The sequence below is a fragment of the Salvelinus alpinus genome, chromosome 32 (assembly GCF_045679555.1).
Source record: "Salvelinus alpinus chromosome 32, SLU_Salpinus.1, whole genome shotgun sequence".
In the NCBI taxonomy this organism is placed as follows: domain Eukaryota; kingdom Metazoa; phylum Chordata; class Actinopteri; order Salmoniformes; family Salmonidae; genus Salvelinus; species Salvelinus alpinus.
In genome coordinates this window covers 10,519,019-10,535,407 of record NC_092117.1, presented here as the reverse complement: position 1 = coordinate 10,535,407, position 16,389 = coordinate 10,519,019, and the positions used below count along the sequence as shown (strand labels likewise).

General features: G+C 40.9%; 1 protein-coding gene and 2 long non-coding RNA genes across 6 annotated transcripts; 1 reads left to right on the top strand and 2 right to left on the bottom strand.

The window, feature by feature from the left end:
- Positions 1–1,241: 1,241 nt before the first annotated feature.
- LOC139562122 (transmembrane protein 229B-like) lies at positions 1,242–11,962 on the top strand. The gene is made up of 2 exons (XM_071379482.1): positions 1,242–1,706; positions 10,686–11,962. Exons 1-2 carry the CDS (start codon positions 1,655–1,657, stop codon positions 11,168–11,170), a joined length of 537 nt encoding a protein of 178 aa, XP_071235583.1. The 5' UTR covers positions 1,242–1,654; the 3' UTR covers positions 11,171–11,962.
- Positions 4,014–6,469, bottom strand: LOC139562125 (uncharacterized). Of its 3 annotated transcripts, none has more exons than XR_011672305.1 (5): positions 6,334–6,469; positions 6,046–6,179; positions 4,440–4,566; positions 4,261–4,325; positions 4,014–4,150 (listed from the first exon to the last, which is right to left on the bottom strand). It is a non-coding gene; the product is annotated as an uncharacterized lncRNA (long non-coding RNA). The 3 variants fall into 3 exon arrangements; XR_011672306.1 differs by having other exon boundaries at positions 6,051–6,179; XR_011672307.1 differs by having other exon boundaries at positions 6,055–6,179.
- A 294-nt stretch (positions 11,963–12,256) lies between the features above and the next one.
- Positions 12,257–16,305, bottom strand: LOC139562124 (uncharacterized). 2 transcript variants are annotated; one of them, XR_011672304.1, is made up of 3 exons: positions 15,919–16,305; positions 15,495–15,568; positions 12,257–14,426 (listed from the first exon to the last, which is right to left on the bottom strand). It is a non-coding gene; the product is annotated as an uncharacterized lncRNA (long non-coding RNA). The 2 variants fall into 2 exon arrangements; XR_011672303.1 differs by having other exon boundaries at positions 12,257–15,568.
- Positions 16,306–16,389: the final 84 nt, after the last annotated feature.

The window sequence follows — 16,389 nt, the reverse complement described above, 5'->3', positions numbered from 1 at the left end:
TGTCGTCAGTCATTTTGAGGTTGCCGGTCTCACTAACTCTATTTCACAGAGCACAGAAGTAGCACTTATTGTGAAAAATAAATACGGGCACACGACCGCACCCTCCGACTTTCACACTTTCAAAACGACTTCCCTGCATGCACAAATACTCTGCAATACATTAGTTATTATGTGTTGATAGGCAGATGTTAACCCTATGGTGGTGGTGCCTCTTTTACGGCCTCTGTTTTGTGTGCGGTGTAATAAAGTAGGAAAATAAGAGACCAGAGACCAGAGTCCAGCATACACACACACACACACACACACACACACACACACACACACACACACACACACACACACACACACACACACACACACACACACACACACACACACACACACACACACACACACACACACACAAAAACACGCAGCAGCAGGCAGCAAACACTGTGGGAGGCCTAGGAGGTGGACCACACTCACAGTATGGGAGTCAATTACCACTAAGTCATTCCCCTCTGTCTGTCTGTAAATGACTGTAAAAGTAGTTGAATTGCAATGTTTTGAGAGCCTTTTGAGGGGAAGCAATGTAGTTTGTGAAAAGGACCTGTGCTAGGTAACCTATGACATTTCTGGCACAGAACTGAAAGATATTATGCAAACTGTCTCAAAAGCGTACTTCCATTAGCTTTTCACAAAGTTCACAAATGTAAATTGTTAGATATTGGACAGATCAGCTTTGTACCAATATCTTGGTCACTGTGTAAACAGGGTACAGTGTCCTAAACTCTTAGAAAAAAGGGTTCCAAAAGGGTTCTCCAGCCGTCCCCATAGGAGAACCCTTTTTGGTTCCAGGTAGAACCCTCTGTGGAAAGGGGTTCTACATGGAACCCAAAAGGGTTCTTCAAAGGCTTATCCTATGGGGACAGCCAACAAACACTTTTATCTTCTAGAAGATAGCACCTTTTTTTGCTAAGAGTGTAGGCCCTACTTGCATGTTAGACATCCCACATTAACCCATACCCACAATTCTCCCATCCCATGTAAATGTACACATCACACATTAAACCAGCCTGGGAGGCAGACAATGGTGATCCTCTCTGTAACTCCAGAGGACCTAGATGTAATGTCAGGGCTAGCCCATCCTTATCAGTCTCCCATAAGGTCATGTCCATCACTCCCTTCGCCTGTCCTCAACTGATAAGCCTCACGCAGCCTGCTCTGAGACAGTAGAGAAAGGACCCCCAAAGCCTTAGTAAAGTTTACTTTGGCGACAGTGACACGCAGGCACGCACACACACACACACACACACACACACACACACACACACACACACACACACACACACACACACACACACACACACACACACACACACACACACACACACACACACACACACACACACACACACACACACACACACACACACACACTGTTTGTCACTGATGGCCCAGGTGAGTGGTAAACCTGGTTGGCTCTCCTCCCCACCGCCTCCGCACTCCACCCTGACCTTAGACTGGAGAAGAGATGTCGCTCTGTACCTCTGATAGCATGGACTGGCTTAATGTTTAGCCTAGGGTCTAAACACACACACACATAGACACAAAGAGGCAGACCGGGAAGCAGTATAAAAGGCAAAGTAACCACAGAGACATACACGGCTAAGGGATGGAGTCAGGAACACTACACGTAAGGAGGGTACTAGGCGGTAAAACTTTGGGTGAGTAATTGAGTCATTTTTTGGGGAGTTGGTTTTATAGGATTGCATTTTTATCACAAAAAATTTCAAATAACAACCATGACTATCAGCTAATCAATTTGTTACAGTGGACCTACAGCCATAAATGTTTCTATGCTGAAATAAAACTTGTTCAGTTCTTTCCTAAACTGAGTCTTTTACAGTAACAGCCTGATCCATAACAATCACAGACAAAGTCAATTGTTTGTCTGTTAAATGAAGAACAATAGGCTCTATAGACCATAACAATGCTGACATAGTATGAGCACATTTCTTAAACTTTGCATGGAATATCATAGACCTTTTAATAGGAAAGCATGTAGTGAAATCGTCTGTGTTTCCCCCGTGAGTCAATAGAAGACAAAGGTTATTGACTTGCACCTTCCTCCCCAACGTCAAAAATATTTTCACATGAAACTCCCCTTGTACTGTAAAAAAATAAATAAAATGCAACCAAGGTAAAGACAGTTTCAAGTTGGATATTCAACGGATATTCGCGCTTTCAAACCTCAATAGCTTTCAAACCACTTGAGCCACAGACTCCAAATAATTGTCATGATGTTGGAAAAATTGCGCACAACATTGCACAGGTCTTATTTTCACGATTTGGACATTAATTTGCTTTCCAAAGCTAATAAACATGTGGAAATGTGAGCAGCATTTTGAATTCCTAATTGAATTAGTTGGGAGCGTAAACAAAATACAAACTTTTTTTACATTCGAATTTCAATAGCTCCTTGGTCATGTGACCTACTGACTTAAAACAAGGTTCAGAATGTCCATTCAGTGGGCCTACATATTGCACACCCTTTAGTTTGTCCATTTTCATCTCACATGATTTTACATGAATTGTTCTAAATTTAAAATTACAATAGCTCCTTGGTCATGTGACCTAATGACTTCAAACAAGGTCGAGAATGTCCACTCAGTGGGCCTACATATTGCACACCCTTTAGTTTGTCCATTTTCATCTCAAAAGATTTTACAGACATTTTTCTAAATTTAAAATTTCAATAGCTCCTTGGTCATGTGATCTAATGACTTCAAAAAAGTTCAGAATGTCCACTGACGACCCTTCTATATTGCACACCCTTTAGTTTGTCCATTTTCATCTCACATGATTTTACATGCATTTTTCTAAATTTAAAATGTCAATAGCTCCTTGGTCATGTGACCTACTGACTTCAAACAAGGTTCAGAATGTCCACTCAGTGGGCCTACATATTGCATACCCTTTAGTTTGTCCATTTTCACATCACATGATTTTACATGAATTTTTCTAAATTTAAAATTTCAATAGCTCCTTGGTCATGTGACCTACTGACTTCAAACAAGGTCGAGAATGTCCACTCAGTGGGCCTACATATCGCACACCCTTTAGTTTGTCCATTTTCATCTCACAAGATTTTACAGGAACTTCTCTAAATTTAAAATTTCAATAGCTCCTTGGTCATGTGACCTAATGACTTCAAACAAGGTTCAGAATGTCCACTCAGTGGGCCTACACATTGTACACCCTTGACTTTGTCCATTTTAATCTCACATGATTTACATGAATTTTGAAACTTTCAAATTTCAATAGCTCCTTGATCATGTGACCTACTGACTTCAAACAAGGTGCAGAATGTACCCTTCTATATTGCACACTTCTTGCACTTCTTGTGTACTGTAAAATCATGCGGTGTAACGTACATTTTTCATAGTTTTAAATTCCAATAGCTCCTTGGTCATGTCAATTACACACATAAGAAGCGTGCAGTGGATATACAACCATATTGCATAACCTCTAGTCATGTATATTCTATATTGTTGTACATTATTATTAGTTTGACAATTAGTTCAGTCCAGTTCTTAAATTTTTATCTATAATAATTGGTAGTTCTAATTACTTATTTTCCCTGTTTTTTATTTTGCCACAGTATTTAACAGCGGTACACAATAGGAGAGAGACAGATAATATCTCCTTTTGTCGTTAATGTCAACCATAAAGGAAAAGGGCAAAGTACGAGAGTCATGTTATTAATTGTCCAAAGCAGGGATGGAGAGTGAGCTAGTGAGGTAGGCTGCAGTGGGTTTGCTGGTCAATACATATACTGACCATGTAACCACAGTAATGGTGGCCAGTAAATCAATGAATAAAAAATGTATATTGACAAATTAAACAGAAATTGTAGACCTTTAATCTTTTCCAACATGTCAACAGACACTTTACTTCAAATAAGTACGAAACATTTCACAGTGTTAGCTTTCTCTTTATCCCTGGTTGATGTACATGTCAGAGCCTCTTCAGTGTGGATGGGGTATAGCATACATTTTCAACAACAAAGACTGCACTTCCAGTTTGTGTTCTTTACTCTGTTGAACTCTTTTGTCTTCATTCCTAGGCACAGCACATGGAACCACCGTTGGCATGCAAAACATTCAATCTAAAACAGAACAAAGCGTAACACGTTATAAATAATATCAAATATCAATGCAGAATGATGAATTAGCCATCCATTGTGTTACATCATAAATTGTCTTACACGTTACTAACCCAGTCAGTCTTTGGGCCACATCCAGGTTCTTTATCAGTGGCACACACGAAGCAGTTGTTGAACTCTGAAATCATAGGCATGACCTGAACATATGGCTGTCCCACACAACTACATACAAATATAGATAACATAATTTTTAACCATTCATTATTCATTATTGAAAATATAACTGTCAAACCTGCATTACAAAGACCCCACAGCTGAAGGTGTCCTGCTGCATGGTGTGAGTTATTTCCCCTCCTTTCCACTTTATGTCCGCCCAGTCGTCTTTTCCATGGCAGGATCTTCTTATTTTGAAGTATTCTCTTTTTTATTTAAACATAACGGAATTCTGATTAATATAGGCAAATTAATACACAGGCCAAAAATTTATGCTGTTTTCATTATCACTGTAATTTAGTAGAGGTATATTCCTTTATGCCCCATTCTACACACAGCCTAAATTATAGGCACTGAACCATTTACAGGACAATAATAAAAGTAGCATATATGATCCAACCCTATCACAGAGTGAATTGAGCGTTTGTAGACTTTAAGAAAAAATATTAAGGGACAGTTTCATCAGTACGTGCTTAAAGAAAGTCACATCACAAAGATCACAGATGACAGTGCCCACCAAATCTATGACAATAGAGAATGAATTGTAAGCACCAAAGTGTGTTAAAGTGTGTTTGTCAAAATAATATCTGAAAATGTCAGTTGTTGAACACAATACTTCTATTTGCAATAGCAATTTATGATATATGCAGTTGAGGAATATTCCATGTACCAACACTACATGTAGATCGGACATTCCCACATACAGTAGACACATACATAGAGGCATTTTTCAGCTATGATTTTACCACTCAGAATCCAGAATGTATATGACAATGGGGCCAGCACAGGATGTAATACACCCTTACAACAATCTACTTTTTGTTCTTCTTGACTTGTTATCTGGTAAACTGCTACTATGTGTCAAGAAAAGAGCCCCAATTAGGGGTTAGTGTACTCCAGTAAAAAAGGGCTGGTTTAGATTAAAAACTATTGCCCTGTGTCCCCGTTCATAGGGGCATGAGAGACTCGTCACTGGTAGAATTGAGTTGGCACTTTATTGACCCAAATACCCACAGACCCACAAAGTTGAGGTTATTCATTGCCAGTAATTAGTATATATATATTTTTTTGCATTGATGCAGTGTGTCTTCTAACTGTCCAAGAATAAGATCCAAAGCGATAGAAAATATTTGTTCCCATAAATACAATGGAGGATGTCTCTCCTCATATCTCTGGCACTTTAGTCAGACTGCCAGACTGTGTAAAACCTTTATGATTGGGCCAGCAACGGAGTTCCCATTGACTAAGCACCACAGAGCCAATCAGGAGAGAATACACAGGTCAAGGGTGCCAATTGAAAGTCAAGGGGTGTGTCTGTGCCTTTTGGACTACTCTCTCTTTACAGAGAACCCCTGTGGTTCAAGTCAAGAGCTACCCTTCCCCTCTCAGTCTGCTCTGCACATGTCTGAAAGTGACAGAGCCAGCAGCCAAGAGAGTTTTTCACAGTATGTCATAAAAAATTAGGGCCATAAATATTCAAGTGTACATCATCAGAAACATTCTCCAATTCTCCAATTCCAGTTAACTACATAATGATATTACATGTCCTTATACTTGGTTAGGTGCACATCTAATGTACTTCTATGTTCATCCTTCATACTGTATGATTTTTTTTTTACACAATATGTTTAGAATTGTGATTTAAAAAAAATGCTTATTGCCATGTTATGACTAGTATTTATTACCTCACCCACAAGCATTTGTAGGGTTGCAGAGTTTTAAACTCTGAATGATGGAGAAGGAAAGAGGACTTTTTGTCTGTAGACCTCACAACAGCAACCGTAACCTCGCAATTGTTTCTTCGCCACAGAGCTGTGACCTGCAATATGGAAAGGAAACACATTTAGAAGAGATATTGTCCTCTTAAACATGAACTGAAAATCACAATCCTTTGACATTTGAAAAAACAAAAACATTGTCACTTCGTGATTGTTTGTCATCTTTCCTGTCCTCTAGAGTCTCTCTGCCCTCACCTTCTGTCCCTCTGTCTCTGGAGTAAGGATCTAGATGGTGTTGACTGAATTTCTGGACATCATCAATATTTCCCTTTCCATTGTCATCTTTATTTGCCAGTTTCATGACACGCTCTGTGTCTAATGTGTTGTTAACTCGATCACTTTGTTGTTGTTGTATGTTTTCTGTAATGACATAAAAATGTAATTCATCACTATGTCGATACCTTTACGTCACTCAGAAATACAAAAAGCTATCAAAATGTAAGTTGATCACTTCACAGGAAAAAACTGTAGTTTCAACGTGTAGTTGTGGTGTGAATGTTATACATTTTGGTGTTACACTAAAGACGTAGGAATGTATTTTCCCAGTTAGAAATAGTAGGCCACGCATCAAATAACTATTTTCATCAGAAAAACGAACCCTCAAATGCACTTTAGCATTTTGTAAGTTGTCTGCAGGTGGCTTGTTGTGAATGCACTCAAATATCAAGTCATTTTCAGGTTATATAAACTGCGTTCTAATTCTCAACGTAGAAGGATTTGTCTTAATGTACAGTATATGAAAGTGATGCTATGAAAATTATTATTTCACGTTATCAAGCTCACTGTGACTGACAAATCCCTGCCTATTACAGTGTATAAAAAGAGCATATGAAACATTGTTTTTCATGAGGCCTATCTGTGCGCCCTCCTTTAAGCACCTCTGTTTGAACACCTCTCCTGTCCTTGATCCATACCACATACAGCCATTTGCGGATCTTTTCAGTGTTCATGTGAAAGATAGTTATTGCGAGGATGGAACATTTGTTAACTCCCCCCCCCCAAAATTGAACCCCCATGTAAAATGAAGGCCTGCAAAGCTTAGAGATCTAAGTCTAATAGCATGAGATGAAAGTAGACTAACATCAGGGTGTGCAATGTGTCGGCCCACTGAGTGGACATTCTGAACCTTGTTTGGAGTCAGTAGGTCACATGACCAAGGAGCTATTGACATTCAAAAATGTAAATAAATAATTTAAAATAGTGCGAGATGTAAATCGAATTTAAAAAAAGTGTGTGCAATGTGTGTCTATGCCATCGGGTTAGCTACAACTAGTTTTGAAAGTTTTAGGAGTAATGGTTAAAGAGCTATTGAAATTTGAAAAATGTGATTTGTCACTATGTTGACGGTCCCTAACGGCTGTTGGTGGATGTAAGGAAAACTACAGGCGAATATCCGTCGAATATCCAACCTGAAACTGTCTTTACCTCGGTAAGGTCTAGGGGAAGGACTAGCTAACATGTGTTTACCTCAGTAAAAATGCACACCCTCCCCCTCATACTTATAGAATTACACAAATAACAATAACTGCAGCGACCCTGTGTTTTAAAACGTGGATATCGTCTTCGCCACTTCAGCACGCTTTTGTGGCACAGTCGATACCATGCAGGGCTACGGGCCAGAAGGTTGAGGGTTCGCAGACCACCATCGACAAGTTAATTCTCCCTACCTGTTTCATTACACTACCATCAGAGCCGGCTGCAGACAATGATCAGCTAGGTAGGAATCCGATTTACAAAATGTTGTTGCAATATTTATAATTATATAAAACATATGCAATTAATTTTCAACCAATAGGTTTCTGTGCCAATGCACCACAGAACCAATAAGCCAAGCATATCGACGTAGGGCGCCTCAACATCATGGTTTGCGTTTTCAACACCACAATCAAATAGACTTGTAAATCTCGACAAACAGAATATATAGGTCTACATCCCTCCCTAACTTGTAGGCCTACCCAGTATCGAAGGCTTGGCTTGACAATCTCTGAATGTCATTACACTTTTTGGTGTTTTGTAACAGTCGTCTCTGTTTCCATTGAACTATCCTAATCAGTTGAATACATTGTGACTGTTTGTGTTCATGCCACACATGAAAGGTAATACATTTAAAAAGTCAAATTACAAATATAGACTATAAAGTTTGTAGAGAGGAAGCAGAGCAATTTAAGCTTTCCTTTCTTAGCTGGGCCTGCTTCTTTATTTTTACTCTTTTCTACATTGTAGAATAATAGTGAAGACATCAAAACTATGAAATAACACATATGTAACCAAAAAGTGTGAAATAAATTAAAATATATTTTATATTTGAGATTCTTCAAAGTAGCCACCCTTTGCCTTGATGACAGCTTTGCACACTCTTGGCATTCTCTCAACCAGCTTCACCTGGAATGCTTTTCCAACAGTCTTGAAGGAGATTCCACATATGCTGAGCAATTGTTGGCTGCTTTTCCTTCACTCTGCGGTCCAACTCATCCCAAACCATCTGAATTGAGTTGAGGTCAGGTGACTGTGGAGGCCAGGTCATCTGATGCAGCACTCCATCACTCTCCTTCTTGGTCAAATAGCCTTTACACAGCCTGGAGGTGTGTTGGGTCATTGTCCTGTTGAAAAACAAATGATAGTCCCACTGAGCGCAAACCAGATGGGATGGCGTATTGCTGCAGAATGCTGTGGTAGCCATGCTGGTTAAGTGTGCCTTGAATTCTAAATAAATCACAGACCGTGTCACCAGCAAAGCACCCCCACACCATAACACCTCCTCCTCCATGCTTCACGTGTGAACCACACATGCGGAGATCATCCGTTCACCTACTCTGCGTCTCACAATGACACGGCTGTTGGAACCAAAAATCACAAATTTGGACTGATCAGACCAAAGGACAGATTTCCACCGATTTCCACCATTTCTCGTGTTTCTTGGCCCAATCAAGTCTCTTCTTATTGGTGTCCTTTAGTAGTGGTTTCTTTGCAACAATTTGACCATCAGGCCTGATTCACACATACTCCTCTGAACAGTTGATTTTAAGATGTGTCTGTTGCTTAAACTCTGTGAAGCATTTATTTGGGCTGCAATTTCTGAGGCTGGTAACTTTAATGAACTTATCCTCGCAGCAGAGGTAACTGGGTCTTCCTTTCCAGTGGAGGTCCTCATGAGAGCCAGTTTCATCAAAGCGCTTGATGGTTTTTGCGACTGCACTTGAAGAAACTTTCCAAGTTCCTGAAATTTTCCGGATTGACTGACCTTCATGTCTTAAAGTAATGATGGACTGTCATTTCTCTTTGCTTATTTGAGCTGTTCTTGGTTTTTTACAAAATATATACCACCCCTACCTTGTCACAACACAAATGATTGGCTCAAATGCATTAAGAAGGAAAGAAATTCCACTAATTAACTTTTAACAAGGCACACCTGTTTATTGAAATGCATTCCAGGTGACTACCTCATGGAGCTGGTTGAGAGAATGCCAAGAGTGTGCAAAGCTGTCATCAAGGCAAAGGGTGGCTACTTTGAAGAATCTCAAATCCCAAATATATTTTTATTTGTTTTATGCTTTTTTTACTACATGTTTCCATGTGTTATTTCATAGTTTTCGCTACTCATAGTCTTCACTATTATTATACAATGTAGAAAATAGAAAATGAGTAGGTGTGTCCAACCTTTTGACTGGTACTGTATGTGGCCACATTATTATAGGACGACTTGGGAGAATGATGATCCACAAAATACAGCAGACTGGCCTGCTACTGTAGCTTTCTAGACCTTATAAACTGTCGAGGGCAGACCCACAACTGATCCAAATGGAATGCAATATTCAAATCACAGGGCCGTTGTTCAAATGACATTTTCACTGCAGTTTACAGCCTTGGTGCAGCTTTGAATGATTTTACAGTTAGCCTATTGCAGATCTGGACAAACGATCCACCTACCACTATTGTCACTATGAATGGTGGATAGAGGGCAGGATAGACAGACTTGTAGACTATATTGACCTGTGGTGTAGTTAGCTTCCGTAAAAGCATAGTGCATAGGGGAAGTAACAAAATATTTTGACATAGGGGAGGCGCATGAAAGCAGATGAGAAAATTTGTCTAAGATGGACTCAATGATATAGCAAAACCTGCAAAAGGGCGAATGCAAACCAAGGAAGAAACATTCTCTTAAACATTCACACTCATCATAGCATCTTCAGTGGTGGTTTTCTTCTTCTTTGGCTGACAGTACCAAGTGAGAAAGTTAATCAAAATAGCTTCCCTTATCTCAGTAGCTCTTGGCTGGGTTTGCAGGATAATTCATGGGTCACTCACCCCTTACACCCAGTAAAGTTTGCTCTTTACTAAATGGTTTTAAGAATACACTCTACAAATATTCTACCACTAAAATGATATAGTTATACATAATAGATATATGCTTACTACTGTATTTGTAGCTCCACCCATGAATTATCCTGCAAACCCAGCCAAGTGCTACTGAGATAAGGGAAGCTACTTGTGAGGTGAGAAATACTTAATGGCATGCGACAAGTCTTGATCTTCTCTTCCTGTGACAGAGGCTGGTGATGACGAGGAGGCCCCACCAGAGCCACCAGAGCGGGTGACCCATCATCCCCTGTCCCCTCTGGCCCGTCTCTATGTCTACGCCCTGCACGGCTGCCTGTGTGAGGTGGGCTTCACCGCTGTATGGGACTGGTGGGAGACCAAGGACAGGAGGCTGGCAGGACACACCAGCCTTTGGGCCCTCCCCATGTATGCCTTGGCCATCTTCCTCATGGAGGGCCTGCGTGGCAGGCTTTTGGCCCAGCGCTGCCCCCTGCTGCTGCGCATGCTGGTCTACACCCTGTTCATCTACTTGTGGGAGTTTAGCTGGGGTGTGGTGCTGAGGTTTCTAGGAGCCTGTCCATGGGACTACTCTGGGTTTAGCTATAACCTGGCAGGGCTGGTGACTCTTGAGTACGCCCTGCCCTGGGCCCTGGCCTCACTAATAGCAGAGCAGCATGTCATCAGAAAAACTCTGAGAGTACGACTGGCTAACTGATGACTCTCTGTAGAGGATTACCAAGTCATACAGTCTCACCTACATCCTATTATATACACAGCATACTTAAGCAATAAGTCCCGAGGGGGTGTGGTATATGGCCGTTCTTGAGCATGACGCAACGTGGAGTGCCTGGGAACAGCCCTTAGCGGTGGTATGTATATTGGCCATATATCACAAACCCCCGAGTTGCCTTATTGCTATTATAAACTGGTTAACAATGTAATTAGAGCATTAAAAATAAATGTTTTGTCATACCCGTGGTACACAGTCTGAAATACCACAGCTGTCAGCCAATCAGCATTCAGGACCTGAACCACCCAGTTTCTAAATAGAAACACACCATGTCATTGACAGTGTCCTCGCAAACCCTTAATTCCATCGTTTTAAGTAAGCGTGGTAATAAACTGTCAACATGCAAGCATTTTTACTGAGAGATCGCTAGTCGGTTGCCATGGCAGCGAATAACAAGTGCACTATCAAGCGTCAAATGAGGCAAGCTGGAACATGACAGAATGTATCAGTCATCTGCTCTGTGGGCAGTACACTGTGCTGGAAAGAGAATCTACTGTAGGGCCACTGTCACAAACCCACACACCACATTCAGTTGAACAACCTAAGTACTGTTCAAACATCCTAAGGATCAAAGGCTTCATATTAAAAAAAGGTTTTAATTAGTAGGTCCATCAAATATCTAGACTACATTTTTGTGAATTGCTGATTTCTATTTTGTTCTGCTATCTTACATACGTCAGGTTTGGACTACAGAGAAATAAAAGGAGTTATTCTGAACTCTGGGTTTAAGTTGGTTAAATGTATGTTGTTAAACGAATCTAATGCAGCATTGCATCAATGGAAGATAAAAGTTATGCTTCAGTGTGTGGTTTACATGAAGGGAAGTATTACAGGAAGTACGTGTGAACTTCCTCATTCAACCATCCTGACTGCTGGGAAGTGCTAACGAAGCCATTTGGTGTGTTAACAAATAAGAGATCACATACCATATTTGTATTTATTTATGAACACTTGTACAAATTGTACAAATGTACAATTCAGTTTGGATACATATCAACACTGATTCAGGTGTTCATGAAATGGTTTAATTCCGAAAGCATATTGTTGCGTTAATCAAGTTTATTTGTCAAGATGTTCTATTACAGTTTGTTTGACTTCCTGTTTTACTCAACACCTACCCAAATATTTTCTTTGAGTTCCTTACAGAGTGTTAATCTTTAACGTCATTTATGACTCAGGGTTACAATCACGCTCTCTGTAGCAAAAGAACATGCAATCTCTTTCGCTGACCCTCCTTTTTCCTTGTGCGTCGCAGCAGAGAGTGGGCTCGTCAGAGGTCGTGCACTTTTCCTCCCTGGGTTTTGAGTGACAAACAGGGAAATTCTCCCCTCCACTGGTACCGGCAGCGTCAGAATCATACAAACAGAAATTCAAACGTATTCCTCTAGCAAACCACAAAATAATAGCATCTACTGTATGAGTGACAACCTCTTTCTTCTTGTGTTACTTGAATACAACATTCTTTCTCTAAAGCCATTATTTATTGGGGCAATTCACAAACATGCACATATCCACTCTATCTTCCGTTTCCTTTTCTTATTACCACACTCATCATCCCACTCACTGGCTATGTCCCGGAATGAGTAGACTGTCTCCTGTGGACTGAGGGAACTCTTGGCCATCCAGAGTCCCATGGGAAGGATCCCTCCTGAGAGAGGAAAAGAGGGTGAGAGAGAAAGTGCAAATAGACAGAAGGAAGCAGAGCAGAGTAAATAAGCAGAGTAAGCAGAGTAAATAAATAGTGAAGGCATGATGACGTGACAGAAATGCAAATTCTTGAATAGATTAGTGATACTGTACCTGCTGCCATAACCAGACATCAGTTTCTCGTTTACAAACCTCTGTCTGCCCGGGCCCATACAGCATGGTCTGTCACAGAGTAGTAGAAGTAACATCAGCACCACCATCATCATCTTTACACTCACTAGTCTGATAAACCAGACCTATAGCTCACTTCCCTCCTACTACACTAGTGATTAACTTACTGTAACTTTCAATATTAGCAAGTCATGAATTTGAATCAGTGGGGAGCTCAGTCTAGACTGGTTGTTGGTCGCTTTGAAAGGTTTCCATGAACGTAAAAGGTCAACAAATAGCTAAGTCATCATTGGGATATTCCAGGGTCACCTCCGTCTCAAACTCTGCCCCGAACATGTAGATGGGGTGTCAGCTGGCCAGGGAGGGACGCTGTTTTCCACTCAGTCTCTGAAGTGGAAGGGGGTCATCACATGCAAGGTGTTCTGAGGCTGTCTGAAGTCTAGACAGACAGAAAATGATAGCACATTGGCCAACAGGGTTCTCGTGTAGTGGGATACACTTGCACAGCAAAATATCCACAAACCCGATGTAAAACCACACAAAAAATAAAAGTAGTGTGCAACACCTATTGAAGCCCACCTTTCCCATTGTCACTTTGTGAGAGGGGGAGTCACCCGGGTTTAACTTGCCTGTTCTGTGCTGCCCCGCCGCAAAAAAAAACTGAGGACCACAGCATCCCCTGAGTATTCCCTGCCGAGCACTAATGTTCACAAAAAAAGTGTTCTATTTAATGCCGGACTAAAATCAATGACATGCGTCTCACTTTTGAATCACTGGCACCAGCTGGGTCCTCAGGTTTTCACAGTAAAACCCTCTCAAAATGTCTGTAGTGTCATTCACACAGTACCTGAAACCACGAAGAGGCATGATTTACCACCCACCCACCCCACCCACGCATTCTCCGAGCTGGGAGCAGAAATGTCTGAGGACCAGATATGGACACAGGAGGACATGGGGTGTGTGTGTGACACAAACACAAACCTAAAAAATCTGCATTGTTTTTATGGCACTATCACTTATGTTAAACAGTGGACTTGGCGAGAGAAGCTTGGAATAAATGTTGTTTCTCTCACCGGTGCCTTATGGATATGCACAAGCTCCCGAGTGGTGCAGGGGTCTAAGGCACTGCATCTCAGTGCAAGAGGTGTCACTACAGTCCCTGGTTTGAATCCCGGCTGTATCACATCCGGCCGTGATTGGGAGTCCCCTAGGGTGGCGCACAATTGGCCCAGCGTCGTCTGGATTTGGCCGGAGTAGGCCGTCATTGTAAATAAGAATTTGTTCTTAACTGACTTGCCAAGTTAAATGTATGTTTACCATTCTCTACCACCTTCAGACATATGTCCCCTTCCACCTAGTAGAGCTGCACAAAACAAGACAGGAAGAGGACATGACAGTGAAAAGCAATAACTACAGACTAGAAAAAACACAGATACATCATATGGAGGATATCTTAGGCCTCATATCACATTCAAGTGCTCACTAAGCTATGAATGTGCTTATGCTGACCTCCAGTGGCTAGATTATGTTCTTGAAAATGCAAGTACAATCCTCTGCTTTGTAAATACACTGAGTACACAAAACATTAGGAACACCTGCTCTTTCCATGATGTAGACTGACCAGGTGAATCCAGGTGAAAGATATGATCCCTTATTGATGTCACCTGTTAAATCCACTTCAATCAGTGTAGATGAAGGGGAGGAGACAGGTTAAAGAAGGATGTTTAAGCATTGAAACAGTTGAGACATGGATTGTGTATGTGTGCCATTCAGAGGGTGAATGGGCAAGACAAAAGATTTAAGTGCCTTTGAACGGGGTATGGGTAGTAGGTGCAGGGCGCATCGGCTTGAGTGTGTCAAGAACTGCAACGCTGCTGGGTTTTTCACACTCAACAGTTTCCTGTGTGTATCAAGAATGGTCCACCACCCAAAGGACATCCAGCCAACTTGACACAACTATGGGAAGCATTAGGGTCAACAGCCAGCATCCCCGTGGAACACTTTTGACACCTTGTAGTCCATACCCTGACGAATTGAGACTATTCTAAATCAATATTAGGAAGATGTTCCTAATCTTTTGTACACTCATTGTATAAAGTCTTTACACAGCGCAAATAAGTCTTATAAGTCTTATATCCCATACATAATATCTCTTAGTTGTTTGAATGCCCATTGTCTGCAAGTGCTTGAGATATCATTCCTATGCAATGTCCCTATCTGAAAGTAAGCAACTGATGCAAGGACATTACCACGCTAGTTAGTTAGCAATCAGTCAGCCACAGTAGTAACTTTCCTGACCCACGTGCCTAACCTTCTCACATAAACTCAGTCAGAAGCTTAGCCAATGGGTACACAAAAAATCAAGAACTTCACTCAATCCTTCCACAGTATTTGGTCAATGTCATAGGTGAATGCTGGCCTTTTCTCTTACCTCCTCCCCTTCCTCTATGTGTTAATCATTTGTTGGGACCTCCGACAAACACGATGTTCAGCTGACAAAAATACCTAACGGAGAAAGAAAATATGAAAGCATGCACTTGCTCACATTCATTACCTTTGTCAATCTTTGCCAACATATCGTGAATCATTACTCTTTGACTACTAAAGATAGTCAGGGGGTAAACAGTACTTTTTCTTTACAGCTCAACATGATAATAGCATGGTCCCGTTTTAAAATAACAACAGATGCTTTATATAAATCTTATAGACGATTTGTGAAGCACCTATGCTTATGAACACTTTATATGAAGACTTTATCAGTTATAGTTTGTCTAATCTAGTGACACCAGAGTGTGCAACTAAAACTGAAACTATAACTATGTCTATAAACGAAACTAGCCTAGGCTGCTACTCACATGAGTTTGTTGCACACTGGTGGTAGAAAGGCCTTTTCGTTCTCTGCAATCCATTCGTCCACGTTCACAAGAAGTGGTTTCCCACTCATTATTGCAAAGTGATGTGAAAATTGTAACTGAAATAATAACTCTTTTTGTATTGAATCACTTAGTTCTGTGTGTTTTTTGGGGGGGTTTCAGAGAGACTGAGAGTCCAAAATACAGAAGTGGGATAACTAGGGTAGGAGTCCGGTGTGATCGGTGAAAGGTTGCTTACATTCCCACAATAAGAAAACTAGTGACAGTGGTGTGGGCGGTCATATAAAACCAAAGCGGAAACACTTGTCAGTAAAGTGATGGAGTGAAGTGATGCGGGGAAGAGGGGTGCACATGTTATTGAGTAGGAGGGAAGCAGGAATCACATTACAATTAGCACTGCAGTCTCTGCAGTCTCATAGAATGTACATGCATAAGCAATGTATATTATAAAAG

Bases quoted from the DNA above. Each gene is read 5' to 3' on its own strand.
- LOC139562122 (XM_071379482.1), top strand. From the start codon at position 1,655: ATGGAGTCAGGAACACTACACGTAAGGAGGGTACTAGGCGGTAAAACT. The intron at 1,707-10,685 runs GTGAGTAATTGA...TTCCTGTGACAG, and splicing joins ACTAGGCGGTAAAACTTTGG to AGGCTGGTGATGACGAGGAG.